The 13818-nt window shown below is 37.3% G+C and overlaps 1 protein-coding gene across 3 annotated transcripts in view; it reads right to left on the bottom strand.

Moving 5' to 3' along the window:
* Positions 1 to 3460: 3460 nt before the first annotated feature.
* POLQ (DNA polymerase theta) overlaps positions 3461 to 13818 on the bottom strand; it is a 115712-nt gene continuing 105354 nt past the window's right edge. For all 3 annotated transcript variants that reach the window (XM_079922713.1, XM_079922714.1, XM_079922715.1), the window contains 3 exons: positions 7877 to 8030; positions 5632 to 5747; positions 3461 to 5181 (listed from right to left, as the gene is read on the bottom strand). In XM_079922713.1, the coding sequence (XP_079778839.1) occupies positions 5068 to 5181; positions 5632 to 5747; positions 7877 to 8030 (384 nt within the window). In that variant the 3' untranslated portion in view covers positions 3461 to 5067. The remainder of the gene's footprint in view (positions 5182 to 5631; positions 5748 to 7876; positions 8031 to 13818) is intronic.

Below are 13818 nucleotides of genomic sequence, written 5' to 3'. Positions count from 1 at the left end.
ATATCAGACAAAATAGACTTTAACATAAAAATGACAAAAAAATGATTATTATATAATGTTAAAGAGGCCAATTCATCAAGAGGATGTAACAATTGTAAATATTTATGCATCCAGTATTGGAGCACCTATATATGTTAGCAGAAACTAACAGAACTGAATGCAGAAATAAACAGTAATACAAATATAGTTGGGGACATTAATACCCCACTCTCAAAAATGGATTCTCATCCAAAAAGAGAATCATTAAAGAAGAGCGAATTTGAAAAATACTATTGATCAAATGTCTCTAACCGCCATATACAGAACTTTCTATCCAACAACAGCAAAATATACACACTTCTCAAGCACAAATGGAACATTTTCTAGGATAGATCACAGGTTAGGCCACAAAACAAGTCTTAACAAATTCAACAAGACTGAAATTATACCAAATACCTTCTATGACCACAATGGTATAGAAACTAGAGATCAGCAACAGGAGAAAAACTGGAAAACTCACAATTACAAGGAAATTAAACAATACTTTCCTGAACAACCAATGGATCAAAGAAGAAATTAAAGGGGAAATAAAAGAGAAGCTTGAGAAAAATGAAAAAGGAAACACAATTTATCAAGATGTATGAGATGCAGTAAAAGGTCTAAGAGAGAAGTTCACAGCAAAAAATGCCTACGTTAAGAAACAAGACAAACTCACAAATATTGTGTATTTTACAAATTAAAGGTTTGTGGCAACCCTGTGTCAAACAAGTCTATCGACACCATTTATCCAATAGCATTTATTCATTTTGTGTCTCTGTGTCACATTTTGGTAATTCTCCCAATATTTCCAACTTTTTCATTATGATTATGTTTGTTACAGTGATCTGTGATCAATGATCTTTGACATTACCATTGCAAAAAGATTATAGCTCGCTGAAGGCTCAGATGATGGTCAGCATTTTTTAGCAATAAAGTATTTTTTAATTAAAGAAAAATAAAAACCAAGATCTCAAATAATCAACCTAACTCTGCAGCTCAAGAAACTAGAAAAGGAAGTGCAAACTAAGCCCAAATTTAGCAGAAGGAAATAAATAATAAAGATTAGAGCAGAAATAAATGAAACAGAAAACAGGAACAATAGAAAAGATTAACAAAACTAAGAATTGGTTCTTTAAAAAGATAAAACTGACAAATCATCAGTTACACTAACCAAGGAAAAAAGAGGACCCAAATCAACAAAATTATAAATGAAAGAGGAGACATTACAAATGATACCACAGAAATACGAAGGATCATAAGAGGCTACTATGAACGACTATATTCCAACAAACTGGGTAATCTAAAGAAATGGAAAAACTACTAGAAACATAAAACCTACCAAGACCGAATCATGAAAATTTGGACAGAGCAATTACTAGTAAGGATACTAATTCAGTAATAAAAAAAAAACCTCCCAACAAACAAAGGCCCAGAACCAGATGACTTCACTGGTGAATTTTACCAAACATTTAGAGAAAAATTAATGCCAATCCCTCTCAAAGTCTTCGTAAAAAAATCAAAGAGAAGGGAACACTTCCAAACTCATTTTATAAGGTCAGCATTACCCTGATACCAAAGCCAGAAAAGGACACTACAAGAGAAGAAAATTACAAGCCAATATAACTGATATACCCAGATGCAAATATCCTCAACAAAATACTAGCAGACTGACTTCAACAGCACATTAAAGGGATTATACCGCATTATCAACTGAAATTTATACCTGGGATGCAAAGATGTTTCAACATATGCAAATCAATAAGTGTGATACACCATGTTAACAGAATGAAGGATAAAAGTCATACAATTGGGCTTCCCTGGTGGCGCAGTGGTTGAGAGTTCGCCTGCCGATGCAGGGGACACGGGTTCGTGCCCCGGTCTGGGAAGATCCCACATGCCACGGAGCAGCTGGGCCCATGAGCCATGGCCGCTGAGCCTGCGCGTCCGGAGCCTGTGCTCCGCAACGGGAGAGGCCACAACAGTGAGAGGCCCGCGTACTGCATTAAAAAAAAAAAAAAATCATACAATCATCTCAATAGATGCAGAAAAAGCATGACAATATTCAACGTCTATTCATAATAAAAACTCTTAATAAATTAGGTATGGAAGGAATGTACCTCAACAGAATAAATGCCATATATGACAAGCCCAAAGCTAACATCATGCTCAATGGTGAAAGGTTAAAAGCTTTTCCTCTAAGATTTGGAATAAGACAGGTGTGCCAACTCTCAACCACTCTCAAACAGTACTGGAAGGGGGCTTCCTTGGCAGCACAGTGGTTAAGAATCCACCTGCCAATGCATGGGACACGGGTCAAAGCCCTGGTCCAGGAAGATCCCACACGCCACAGAGCAACTAAGCCCATGCCCCACAACTACTGAGCCTGCAAGCCACAACTACTGAGTCTGCATGCCACAACTACTGAGCCTGCATGCCACAACTACTGAAGCCCACACACCTAGAGCCTGTGCTCCGTAATAAGAGAAGCCACCGCAACGAGAAGCCCACGCAGCACAATGAAGAGTAGCAACTAGAGAAAGCCCGCGCACAGCAACAAAGACCCAACACAGCCAAAAATAAATTAATTAATTAATTAATAGAAAAAAATAGTACTGGAAGTCCTATACTAGACATCAGCCAAGAAAAAGAAATAAACAGCTTCTAAATTGGAAAGGAAGAAGGAAAATTGTCTCTATTTGCAGATCACATGATTTTATATATAGAAAATAGGGATGTAATGAACAGAATGAAGACTATAGTTAACACTACTGGACGGTATATTTGAAAGTTGCTAAGAGAGTAGATCCTAAAAGTTCTCATCACAAGGAAAAAAAACGTTTTCGTATCTAATGAGATGATGAATGCTAACTAAACTTATAGTAGAAATCATTTCACAATATATGTAAGTCATGTTGTACACAAACTTACACAGTGCTGTATGTCAATTGTATCTCAATAAAACTGAAAAACAAACAAAAACACAAATTAGTATCTTACAGTTCTGAAGGTCAGAAGTCCAATATGATCTTATTGGGCTAAAATCAAGGTGCTGCCAGGGCTGTGTCCCTTCTGGAGGCTGTACATTCCACTGCCTTTTCCAGTTTTTAGAGGTTGTCTGCATTCCTTGGCTCATGGCTCCTTCTTCCATCTTTAAAGTCAGCAGTGCAGCATCTTCAAACCTCAATCTCACTCTTTCCATCGTCACATTTCCTCCTCCGACTCTGATCATCTGTCTGCCTCTCACAAGGACCCTTGTGTTCACATTGGAACCACCCAGATAATCTCCCCATTTCATGATCTCTAACTTAATCACATCAGCAATGTTCCTTTTGCCATGTGACGAAAATGTTCACAGGTTTTGGGGATTAGGATGTGAGCAGTTGGGGAGGGGAGGTGCATTATTCTGCCTACAACAAAGGGCATCTGTTACTAACATAGTGATGTGTAGACTGAAGAGCTACCATTGAAGTTTGAACTTTATGCGATCATTAAGTTAATATACCATGCCAATTGAAATTTGAATTGTGTTGTATGGACACTAGTGTTATTTAAGTAAACCATGGTAACTTGAATTTTTTCATAACTGAATCATGCAAAGCAAGGAGTTCCTGTTTTAAGCCCAGCTGAAGGTCAAAAAGGATGAGAAAATGCATGTAACCACACATGCAGAGCCATGGCTGCAGAAGATGAGGTGGAAGTGATCTATATGTCTGCGCTCATATTTGGAGAACACTCATGTAAATAGGCTGAGGTTTCTCTTGTGCTGGATTCTCAAGGCCACCAGAATACTAACAGCACTGCAACTCTTCTGAGAAACGTGGTACAGGTGAATATGGAAAAAACTCGAGAAATAATGATATAACTTCCCTCTTACCTCTGTCGTCTTCTGCCACTTCCCCCCAGCACCAAAATATCTGAGGATTTTGTGCACTAATATCCAACTACTAATAGTGTATTACACTTTGTTTATAAAGCAACTGTCTTTTAAAATTCTGATGAATAAACATAAAAGAGCTCTTCGATAACTGATTAAGAATATAATAAACACTTCCTATGTGTACACTGTTGAGCAAACTATAGAATAAGTAAATGGATACACAGGCTTCTGGTACTTAGACCAAACACAATTTTGAAAACTGAACTGCTGGTATAAAGTTTCTCATAAATTAATTTTATTAAAACAGCAAAAAAAAAAAAGGTCAGTTATTCACCTCTGACTGGGATTATAAAGTACAATCTTTTAGCGTGAGTATTCTCACCATGCCACAGAGAAAGGTACTGAGGGACTGATGAGGGGGTGTTTTCCTTCTCTGGCAGTGTTATATTAAACTGCAGTATAAATATCTGATCTTAAGATCAGAATACCTCTTGAAGAGGTGTAGCTTGTTTTATAATACCTAAGTATTGGAAATATATTAATTGCATGAATTGGGAGAGGGAAAGGAAGAAGAAATGGCAATTCATGAAAATCCATTCCTAGACTACATCCATACCAAGTCTTACCACTTTACAGAATTCTTAATTTACTAGCCAGTGCTATTTAAAAATACCACTTCAAAAGTCTTACACCGATACTGGATGAAAATCACACACAACACCTAACCCTGGTGGTTTATGTGAAACCAAATCCTCATCTGCCTCTGGCTCCTTCAGGGGTCTGTATCACCAGTGTCTGAATCCTGGTTGGGATGAAAATGACCCTGAGACAGCAGTTTCATTTTCTTCATGCTCAACCAGACAGATGAAGATCCAAAGTGCTAAGTACGTATTTCAAGCATGTGTTCTGAAACTGTTTAGGGCCACAGTAAACTATAAAAGGCAATTTCATAGATACTCTTTGAGAGCGAATATAATCATTAAACTTGATATTTTGCCTCAAAAATGTTTTTCATACTACAGAAAATAAACTCATATATGTTTTGAAACTCTCACTATAAAATTACTATTGTAAGTTCACCAGAACTTGAGGTTTTCTGTTTTCATGAAGTAGGTGAAAGGGTAATCTCTATTCTTTCCATGTGATTGTACCTACACCAGGCTTCCCTACAATCACACATCAAAGTCCTTCAGCTCGCCCCAGCTGGCACCTATTTTCACTTTCACTTTCAGTTTCACAGAGAGTTTTACGGCACTTTCCATTTCATTCTTGACAATCTGAGCTACCTACAAAACAAAAAAAAAGAGGTTAACAAACTCTGCCCAGTCAAAGAACTGACTGCCAGCCCACTCACTGAGGGGATAAACCAGACTGGAGCTCTTTACCTCATGGTGCTTAAAACTCTAAGTTGGAAAAGAGCCAGGTATCCCACACTAATCTGCACTGACAAACAGAAGCTCTGCCAGGTTCACTAGAATGCTCAGAGCTTTGAAATCCTCAGGGCAAGACTCCAAATTCTCATCTAACTTCTCGCAGACAAAAATATCCCTGCATCAGGAATTTCTTTTAAAATGAGTTTAAAGATGAGCACTCTTAGCTCTTTCTCTACCCTTAAGGATTCTACTTTTCTATAGCCATCCTGGGGCTAGGAAAGGGCTCCAGAAATCTCATGCATCTTAGCCTGACTTACAGTGTCTTAGCTTTCTGTAGAATGGATATGAACACTGCAAAAATACCTGAACAACATCCTCTTCTGCCACTTCGTATAAGAGTTCATCATGGAGTTGAAGGATGAAGAAGCCTCCTCTGATGGGACAGAACATCCCTTGCAGTTTTCTCTTTGGTAACAATCCTACCCCATGAGAAAAGTAGCAAAACTGATCAGCATGTCACTGTGCTATGGGAGTATTTTTTTTTTTGAGAGATTTTGGGAAATTATAATTAAGAGATTAAAACACATAAAATTTGGAGCTATCAAGAAAATAACTAATTGCTGATTGCCACCTAGCCCACCTATCAGGTAAACTCAAATCTCCACCTACCTCCTCCCAGAAATGAGGAGTCTAAAAAAGACATCAGTAAATGGAGTTGATTGACACTCCTTGATGTCTTTTTCTGGCCAGAAGTGTCACCATGGTAGAATTGGTGATTCCCCAGTTGGACCACACACTCTAGACAAGTAATTCTAAACCTAGGGTCCAAATGTGGACTTCAGAAAATACACAGATTCCTTCAAGATATATGAAAGGGTCTATGTCTGTATATTTTTCTGTGGAGATGATGTATACCTTTTCAGAAGATTCTCAAAAGAACTCATGAATCCAAAAATGGTTTAAAAAAATCACTGTATTATAGTTATTATAATATAGTTATTATAGTCACTATTTCCTAACTAGTGGGCCTAGTGGTACAGATTATGCCCCTCTGATCACTAAAATAAGGTTCAACATTAATACTTTTAGAGTATCTGCCTTCCATTGTTTGCCCGTTTCTCAGAGCAGTCCTTCCTTTTTGCCATTCAAATTTCCTATACTTATTCTTCAGGACAGGACAGCACAAATACTGTCTCCCTCGATATCTGGTGCTTCCCTCAGAGAGAGTTCTTTAGCTGTCACTACCTGCAGCCCAAGTTTTCTCAGAGGTGGCTCTCACAGGGTAAGAGAACAAAGGCAGATGAGGCATGGCAAGTTGCTTCCATACCAGGGCTGCAAAGGCTGTGCATCTGTTTGCCAGTTTGGCTAAAATCTGATCTGACCCATTGGGCCCCACTTATCTTGCATCATTGGCTGTCTGGATGCTCTAGTTTTTCTGCTTTCTGATCATTATACCTTTGTCCTCTTGATTTCCCTTGGTTACTTGGCTTCTGACCCAGAATGCCATGATCCTCCTGTTCCCTGTGTGGTCTGCTTCCTCAGGCTGAGCTCCCTTTGATCCCACTGACCTACTACTGCCTTTAACTCAACATGACACAATCAAGCCATCCTCAGTGACATACCCACATTGTCTTCCACTCACTCTAAAGAGTGATACCACCTATATCTTCATTTTGACACTGCATCACTCTGCTGTGAAGAGTCAGGTAAATATTTCACAGTCAGGTATCATATCTTCCTTTCCTTAGCAGATTTAAAATTCAAACATAGGTTGACAACTTTTACTTCTAAATCCTCCAAAGCACACAGTACAATGTTATTCCCCAAATAAGTTTGACCATACATCCTCTTTCTACAAATATAAGAGTGTGAATGTGTGCATGTGTTCATGGAAAGTCATGAACAGGAAAATCAACATCTTCTTAAGGTGTGGTATGAGGATCGAAGAGGATCCCAGAAATTCTCTCAAAGTATCTGCAAAGTCAAATTATTTTCCCAATAACACCCAAAGGTTATTTTCCTTTTTCAGTCTCCTTCTTTCATAAGCGTACAACAAGGTGATCAATTACCTTGGTTTTAGCAATGAAAGTCCCACATCCTGGGAAACCATCAGTCTCCCACAAACTGGGACATTCATCATCCTCTACAGAGGATTTTCCAGAGATTACAGAACAGGTAATATTGCAACAAACTGAATGCAGAAAAATAAGAGACTCCAACTGTCATCTCTTAAGCCAGACATTAAAGAGATTTTCAGAAAAAATAAAACCACTCATCACGAATTTTTTTGTTGTTCTGAAAAAAATGTAGTTATTTTCATAAAAATATGTTATTTATGTTAACACATGATGGGTTTATTATTGTTACCTGTAAATGTTAATAAATGTTTTTAAATTCCCAGTTTTAATTTCTAATATGGTAAATATTAGTAGATATAATTAACACACATAAACAAAAGCTCTTTGGGATCCTTTCTAAGAGTGTGAAGACATCATGAAACCAAAATGTTTGAGAACTGCTGAGAAATAAATATAAATCGTTTCCCCCTTTCTTTTCTGATGTAATTAATCTCACCATGTTATAACAAGGGCCTCATTTATGAACAAACCTGTTCTGTCACTTTGGAGCATACTCTCCCGATGACCATGGGATTTGAAGGCTGAGTGGAAGGTTTCTAATTGCTTCTGAATATTAACTGTGGCTATTTTGACAATATCAGCTGCCGAACCTTGGACTCTTGTGTTGATAGCCTGACGCTCAGCCTATGAAAAACAACAACAGATGCTCCATCAGACACGCCAGCATTGTTTCATACCTGCCTTTAGCGTCCACAGATTAGTGCTCACATGTGCAGACTGGAAATCTGGAACTGAGATGTGACCCAGGGCATCCACTATAAGCTGTATCTTAAGAATAACAACCAGAATGATCCAGGGCTCTAGATCCTGGGCTATCATTCACATGAGGATAGACTAAACAAAAGAAGGTCAGATTGCTTCAGTTTAGAAATCTTCGACAGTTAGGAACCAAAAACTACATTACACTTAAAATGTATCTAGAAGCTCAAAATTATTTTTAAAAATATAGTATCAGTATTCTAAACTTCACTTTAAAGGATCCATTCCTCAAAATACAATTCCTCTTAACACTAAATAGATATAATTAGAATACCATTCTTTGTGATGTGGGTTGGAATGTTTCAAGCACATCCCCCATATCAGTGGCCTCTCAGTCCTATGTAGAGTTTGGCCACAGCAAGTCTGCAGCCCTCTGGTATGAATCAGAGCTTTTTATGGGCTATTGGGCCTAATCGTTAGCTGCTGGTGAAAATGCAGATCCTAGATCCCCAGGTATTAAATTAGAACTTCCCTGAAACTATTGCTGCCATGAGCTTCTTGGCAGGCAACCACAGCTGCTAAAAGTGAACATCCTGGGGCAGTAGGAATAGGGGTCTAGGTTAATATCCAAGATGTAATCTATCCATGAATATCACTCCTGTTGTTGCAAAAGGGCTCAGAAAATGGGAAGGGTCTACTCACTGGAGGGATCTATGTAACCTGAGAGGTGTTCTCTAGTTCCCTGTCACCTGGGCTACATCCAACTCCTAGTATATTACATACTGGTAAAGAGACAGACTTTTTAACTATTGTTTTGTCAAATGCTGATGAATCCATTCTAAACTCATTCAGTTGTCATTGTTTAAAGAGTGACTGAATTTCAAAGTTCTGACTGCTCCTGTTCTTGAAACTATATGCCTCTGTGCAGTGGATTATGTTATTGTTGCTATTACTTGCTGCCTTTCTCTGTGAAGTCCCATGGCCCCCACCCATTGCCATGTAATTCAAAGTGTTTTTCACTCTAAAAGAATGGCCTTGACTTGTTTTGGCCAATAAAATGTGAGTAAAACTGACATACAGCACATGCAAGGAGTTTTAAAAGCTATCTAACACTGTCACAAAAAAGGGCTTATCCCAGGTAGGTACTTTTCTTTATTCTGAATTTTAGAATGAAGAAAATACAGAGCAGAGGCAGAGTCAACCCAGAGCCAAACTATACTATGAATTAAAAATAAATATTCTTATTATAAGTCACTGAAATACGGGAGTTGTTTTTACTGTGACACAACAAATATAACTAAAATATATAATTCATTCTCATGATACTGTACTTCCCTGATTCTATTCCAAAATAAGAAAACTTGGCAGTCTCAGCTTTGTGTCCCACAATCTTAGTCCCTTCTCATCACTAGAGTGTTTTCATATACATAAAAATATACAGGTTTCTGGTAATAGGAGATTATGCCATTAGGACTAACCCTTCCACTGATAACCAGAAAAAGGTGGTCAGAAAATGCCTCTTTGAATGAATCAGACAGGAAAAGGGAAGTGAAGAATTATAGAACCTAGAGAACTGGGAGAGAAAGGAAACCAAGGAGGTGATCCTGGCATTGGAGGCCATCCTTTCTCCCAGGGAAATCAACAGATTCCAGAAGAGGCAGCTGACAGGCTAAGAAGCTGAGCAGAACTTGATAGTCTTGAAATATTTGGGTTCACAGCCCAATAAGTAGGAGGCCTGGTAAGGAGGTAAGATAATACAACTGTTTTTATAGAAAACTAAGAAAAACAAAAGGCAATAGGAACAGACTACAGGGATTCAAGTATGAGCCATATTTGACTACAGACTAGTATCAAACCTATTAGACTATAAAATGATCATGTTATCAAGAAAATAAAAGACAAAATTGAATATTTCGGCAGAGAACAAAATACCATTAAGAACCAAATAGAAACTCTATAACCAAAAAAATTAAAACAACAGAACTTAAAGCATTTAAACAGTGCTTTCCCTATAGTTTGGTGTATGTGTGCAGTGGGGAGATAGTATCGACTTGGAGAGAAGATAAAAAGGCCTTCTGGGGTGCTGGAAAAGTTCTATATCATTTAGAACCTAAAAGCTCAATAGTTGCTCAACAGCAAATTGAAGAGCAAATCAGCCAACTGAAAGATAAGTTAGAAGAAAATATCCAGAATTAAGCATGAAGAAATATAAACATGGAACAGAGGATACGAAAAATGAGGAATTAAAGAGAAAAGTTTTTAAAATTTATAATAGAAGTTCCAGAAAGAGAGGAGAGATTTTGATGAAGCAATGACTGAAGAAGAAATGACTAAGAATTTTCCAAAATCAACAAAAGATCTCACGGTGCCGATTCAGGAAGTCCTAACACCCTCAAAAACAGATCAGTTAAACACACACACACACACACACACACACACAGGCACATGAAGTTAAAAAAAAAAACCCACAGGGGCTTCCCTGGTGGCGCAGTGGTTGAGAGTCCGCCTGCCGATGCAGGGGACACGGGTTCATGCCCCGGTCCGGGAAGATCCCACGTGCCGCGGAGCGGCTGGGCCCGTGAGCCATGGCCGCTGAGCCTGCGTGCCCGGAGCCTGCGCTCCGCAACGGGAGAGGCCACAGCAGTGAGAGAGGCCCGCGTGCCACAAAAAAAAACAAACCCACAAACTTAAGCACATCACAGAAAATCTGTTGGAAACCACAAGGAAAGAAAAATACTGTATTAAAAGCAACCTAGAGAAAAAAGGCAGATTGCATTTAAAGAAGAAACAGACCAGGGATGGGCAAACTAAAGCCTACAGGCCAAGTCTGGCCCATCTCTTGTTTCTGTAAATACAGCTCTACTGGAACACAGCCACACTCACTCATTTATGTAGGGTCTATGGCTGCATCTGCACTAGAACAGCAGGCTTGAGTAGTTGTGATGGAGACTCTGCAGCCTACAAGCACATGTTTAAGGGAGCTTACTTTTTCTGACACAGACACTATTAAAAACCTAAAGGAAAGTTCTACTTATTGGTAAAATGTTTAAAATTTCCCTCTGAGACCTGAAAAGTGGCAAAGATACTCACTATCACTAACTCTGTTCAACACTGTCCTAGCTAGTAAGTCAAGCAAAAGTAAAAAAAAAAACAAAGAATAAGACTCAGAAAGACAGTTATAAAACTACTTTTTTTTTCCAGATAATAACTGTGTAGATAGAATACCTAAAAGTATCTACAGATAAAATTTTGTAATTAGTAAGTAATATTTGCAAGGTTTCTAGACAAAAGAATAAAGGCAATTATCTTTCTATACCAGTAGTAAAGGGTTAGAAAATGTAAAAAGGGAAGGAAAATAATTAAAAATTAAAAAAGATGCCATTCACAACAGCATGAAACTTTTCCAATATCTAGCTATAAATTTAATAAAAACCTTGTAAGATCTCTTCCCCAAAACTATACATCATTAGTGAGAGAATTTTAAAAGACCTAAAGACCTAAATAAATGGACATATATAACATGTTTATCGACTGGAAAACTCAAATTTATAAATATGTCATTAATCCCATCTTGATCTATGAACTCAAGGCAACTGCAATTAAAAAATCCCAACAGGATTTTGTGTTTGTGTGGAAATTCACAAGCTGCTTCTACAATTTATATGGAAATGCAGAGAACCCAAGAACAGGCAAATCTTGGGGGAGAGAAAAAAAGCAAGTTGGGAAAACTTTACCATATATCAAAACATAGTATTCAAGAAAAAGCAAAACTACAAGACACTACTTTACACCCACCAGAAAAGCTAAAATTATGTTAACTTAATAGCAAATGTTGGCATGGATGCAGAGCAATGAGAACTCAAACTCATATGGGAGGACAAATTGCTACAACTACCATAAAACACAACGTTGCTTTATCTACTGAAATTGAAGATGAGAGCAATTCTATGTCTACCGCTTTACCAAACATAAACAGAAACATATGTGCACCAGGAATCTTGAACAAGAATAATCAAATCATCAAGATCCATAATAGAAACCCATCCAAATAGAAAATTCTCCAAACTAGAAACCCATCAACAGAAAAATGGATAAATTGTGGTATATTCATATAACAGAGCCATATACCTACCCCAACATGAAACAACATAAATGACTTGCCTAATGTAATTTTGAGTGACAGAAGCTAAACACAGAATACATATATATGATATACAGAGAGGTCAAAACAAAACCATAGGGTTAGAGGTTATAGTGGTTATTTCTGGGAAGGCAGTGTATGGTGATTAGGAAGAGGCATGAGGGGAGCTTCTGGGGTGCTGACAATATTCTGTATTTTGGTTTGTATGGTAGTTACATAGGTATAGCTCTATGATAATTTACTGAAATTTAAATTTGTTTCTTGTGCTTTCTCTATGTATATTTTTCAGTACAGTAAAAGTTGAAATAAAATGTAAAACCAAACTAAATGAAAACCAAACAATAAATCTGGCTATATTTACTCCATATCTGATTCAGAGGGGTGCAATTTTTTTTTTTTTCCCTCAGCAACAACATAATGAATCAATTAGAACTCTGACTCCTAAGGATTTGGTATAAAAAGTCTTACTCTCACAGTTTTAACTTCAAAAATATTAGTTTTTAAAAAATTATATGGTTCATTAACATTAATCATTCTATCCTCCATTTTTCATTGTGTAAATACCAAAAAACATAATCAATCCCTATTAGATCAAGCCCAAATTTCTCAGCCTGCCATTAAAAGCCTTCCCCAATAGCTGATTCCATCTGACCAGTAGAAAATTATCTATTCCTAAGTGACAACTCAAACTTTCCACTCCTATCAGATTGGCTTCTAGCCAATCCTTACTCAAACTCTTGGTCACTTGTGATTATCTTTTTCTTATGCCATCAATTAAATTTTAAATAGTCTTCAAGAATCTGTTTAAGTCCTATCTCCTCTAGAAGCCTAAATAACTGAGTATACATGCTACTTTTATATTTTTTTAGTTTGCTTTATCTCTTCCAATACATTTTAAGACTTACTTTTCCTAGTGCAACAACTACAGTGCCTACTTCACTTGGAGATATGGTAAAAGGCTGATAAATATCTGACATCTGTATGTGGATATATGGGAGGCGAGAGAGTGAAGAAGTAACAAAACCCCAACTACTCCTCCATGGTCCCTAAGAGCATTATTGCTCTGAGAGATTCTAGCTCAAGACAGTAGTTTAGCAATTTGGGGGCTGGATATTTTCATTACATACAATGTGTAGTGGGCACTGACACACAAAAGTATGAGGTAAGGGCAAAATACAACCAGTTAAAATAGGAAGGTTTGGACTATAACAGAAATTTAAATGCTCAGATACACAAAAAGTGTACAGATACACTTTTATGGATCCCAATGATTTCAGAAAGAGATTTCAACCATAATTTGAGTAAATACCATCAATACATCTTTTGAATGATATTAAATATCATTTTAATATCTTCTTTAATATTTTGGGTATCCTAATAACAACCTCTGATGAGCCAGTGCTTTTAAAATAAATAAACAAAAGGAATGAACCAAAAAATACCGCAATTCAATGACTGGCTAATCTCTGAAGACAATGCAATCTGGTGTAATATGACAAATTAGTACAGATATCTGAAACAAAGAACAATTAGCAAATGTAAGAATTAAGTTTATATATAACTTATTACCAA

This window comes from Stenella coeruleoalba (genome assembly GCF_951394435.1).
Source record: "Stenella coeruleoalba genome assembly, chromosome: 5".
NCBI classification, from domain to species: Eukaryota; Metazoa; Chordata; class Mammalia; order Artiodactyla; family Delphinidae; genus Stenella; species Stenella coeruleoalba.
The sequence above is the reverse complement of the archived record's forward strand: the minus strand, read 5'-3'. Positions and strand labels throughout refer to the sequence as shown.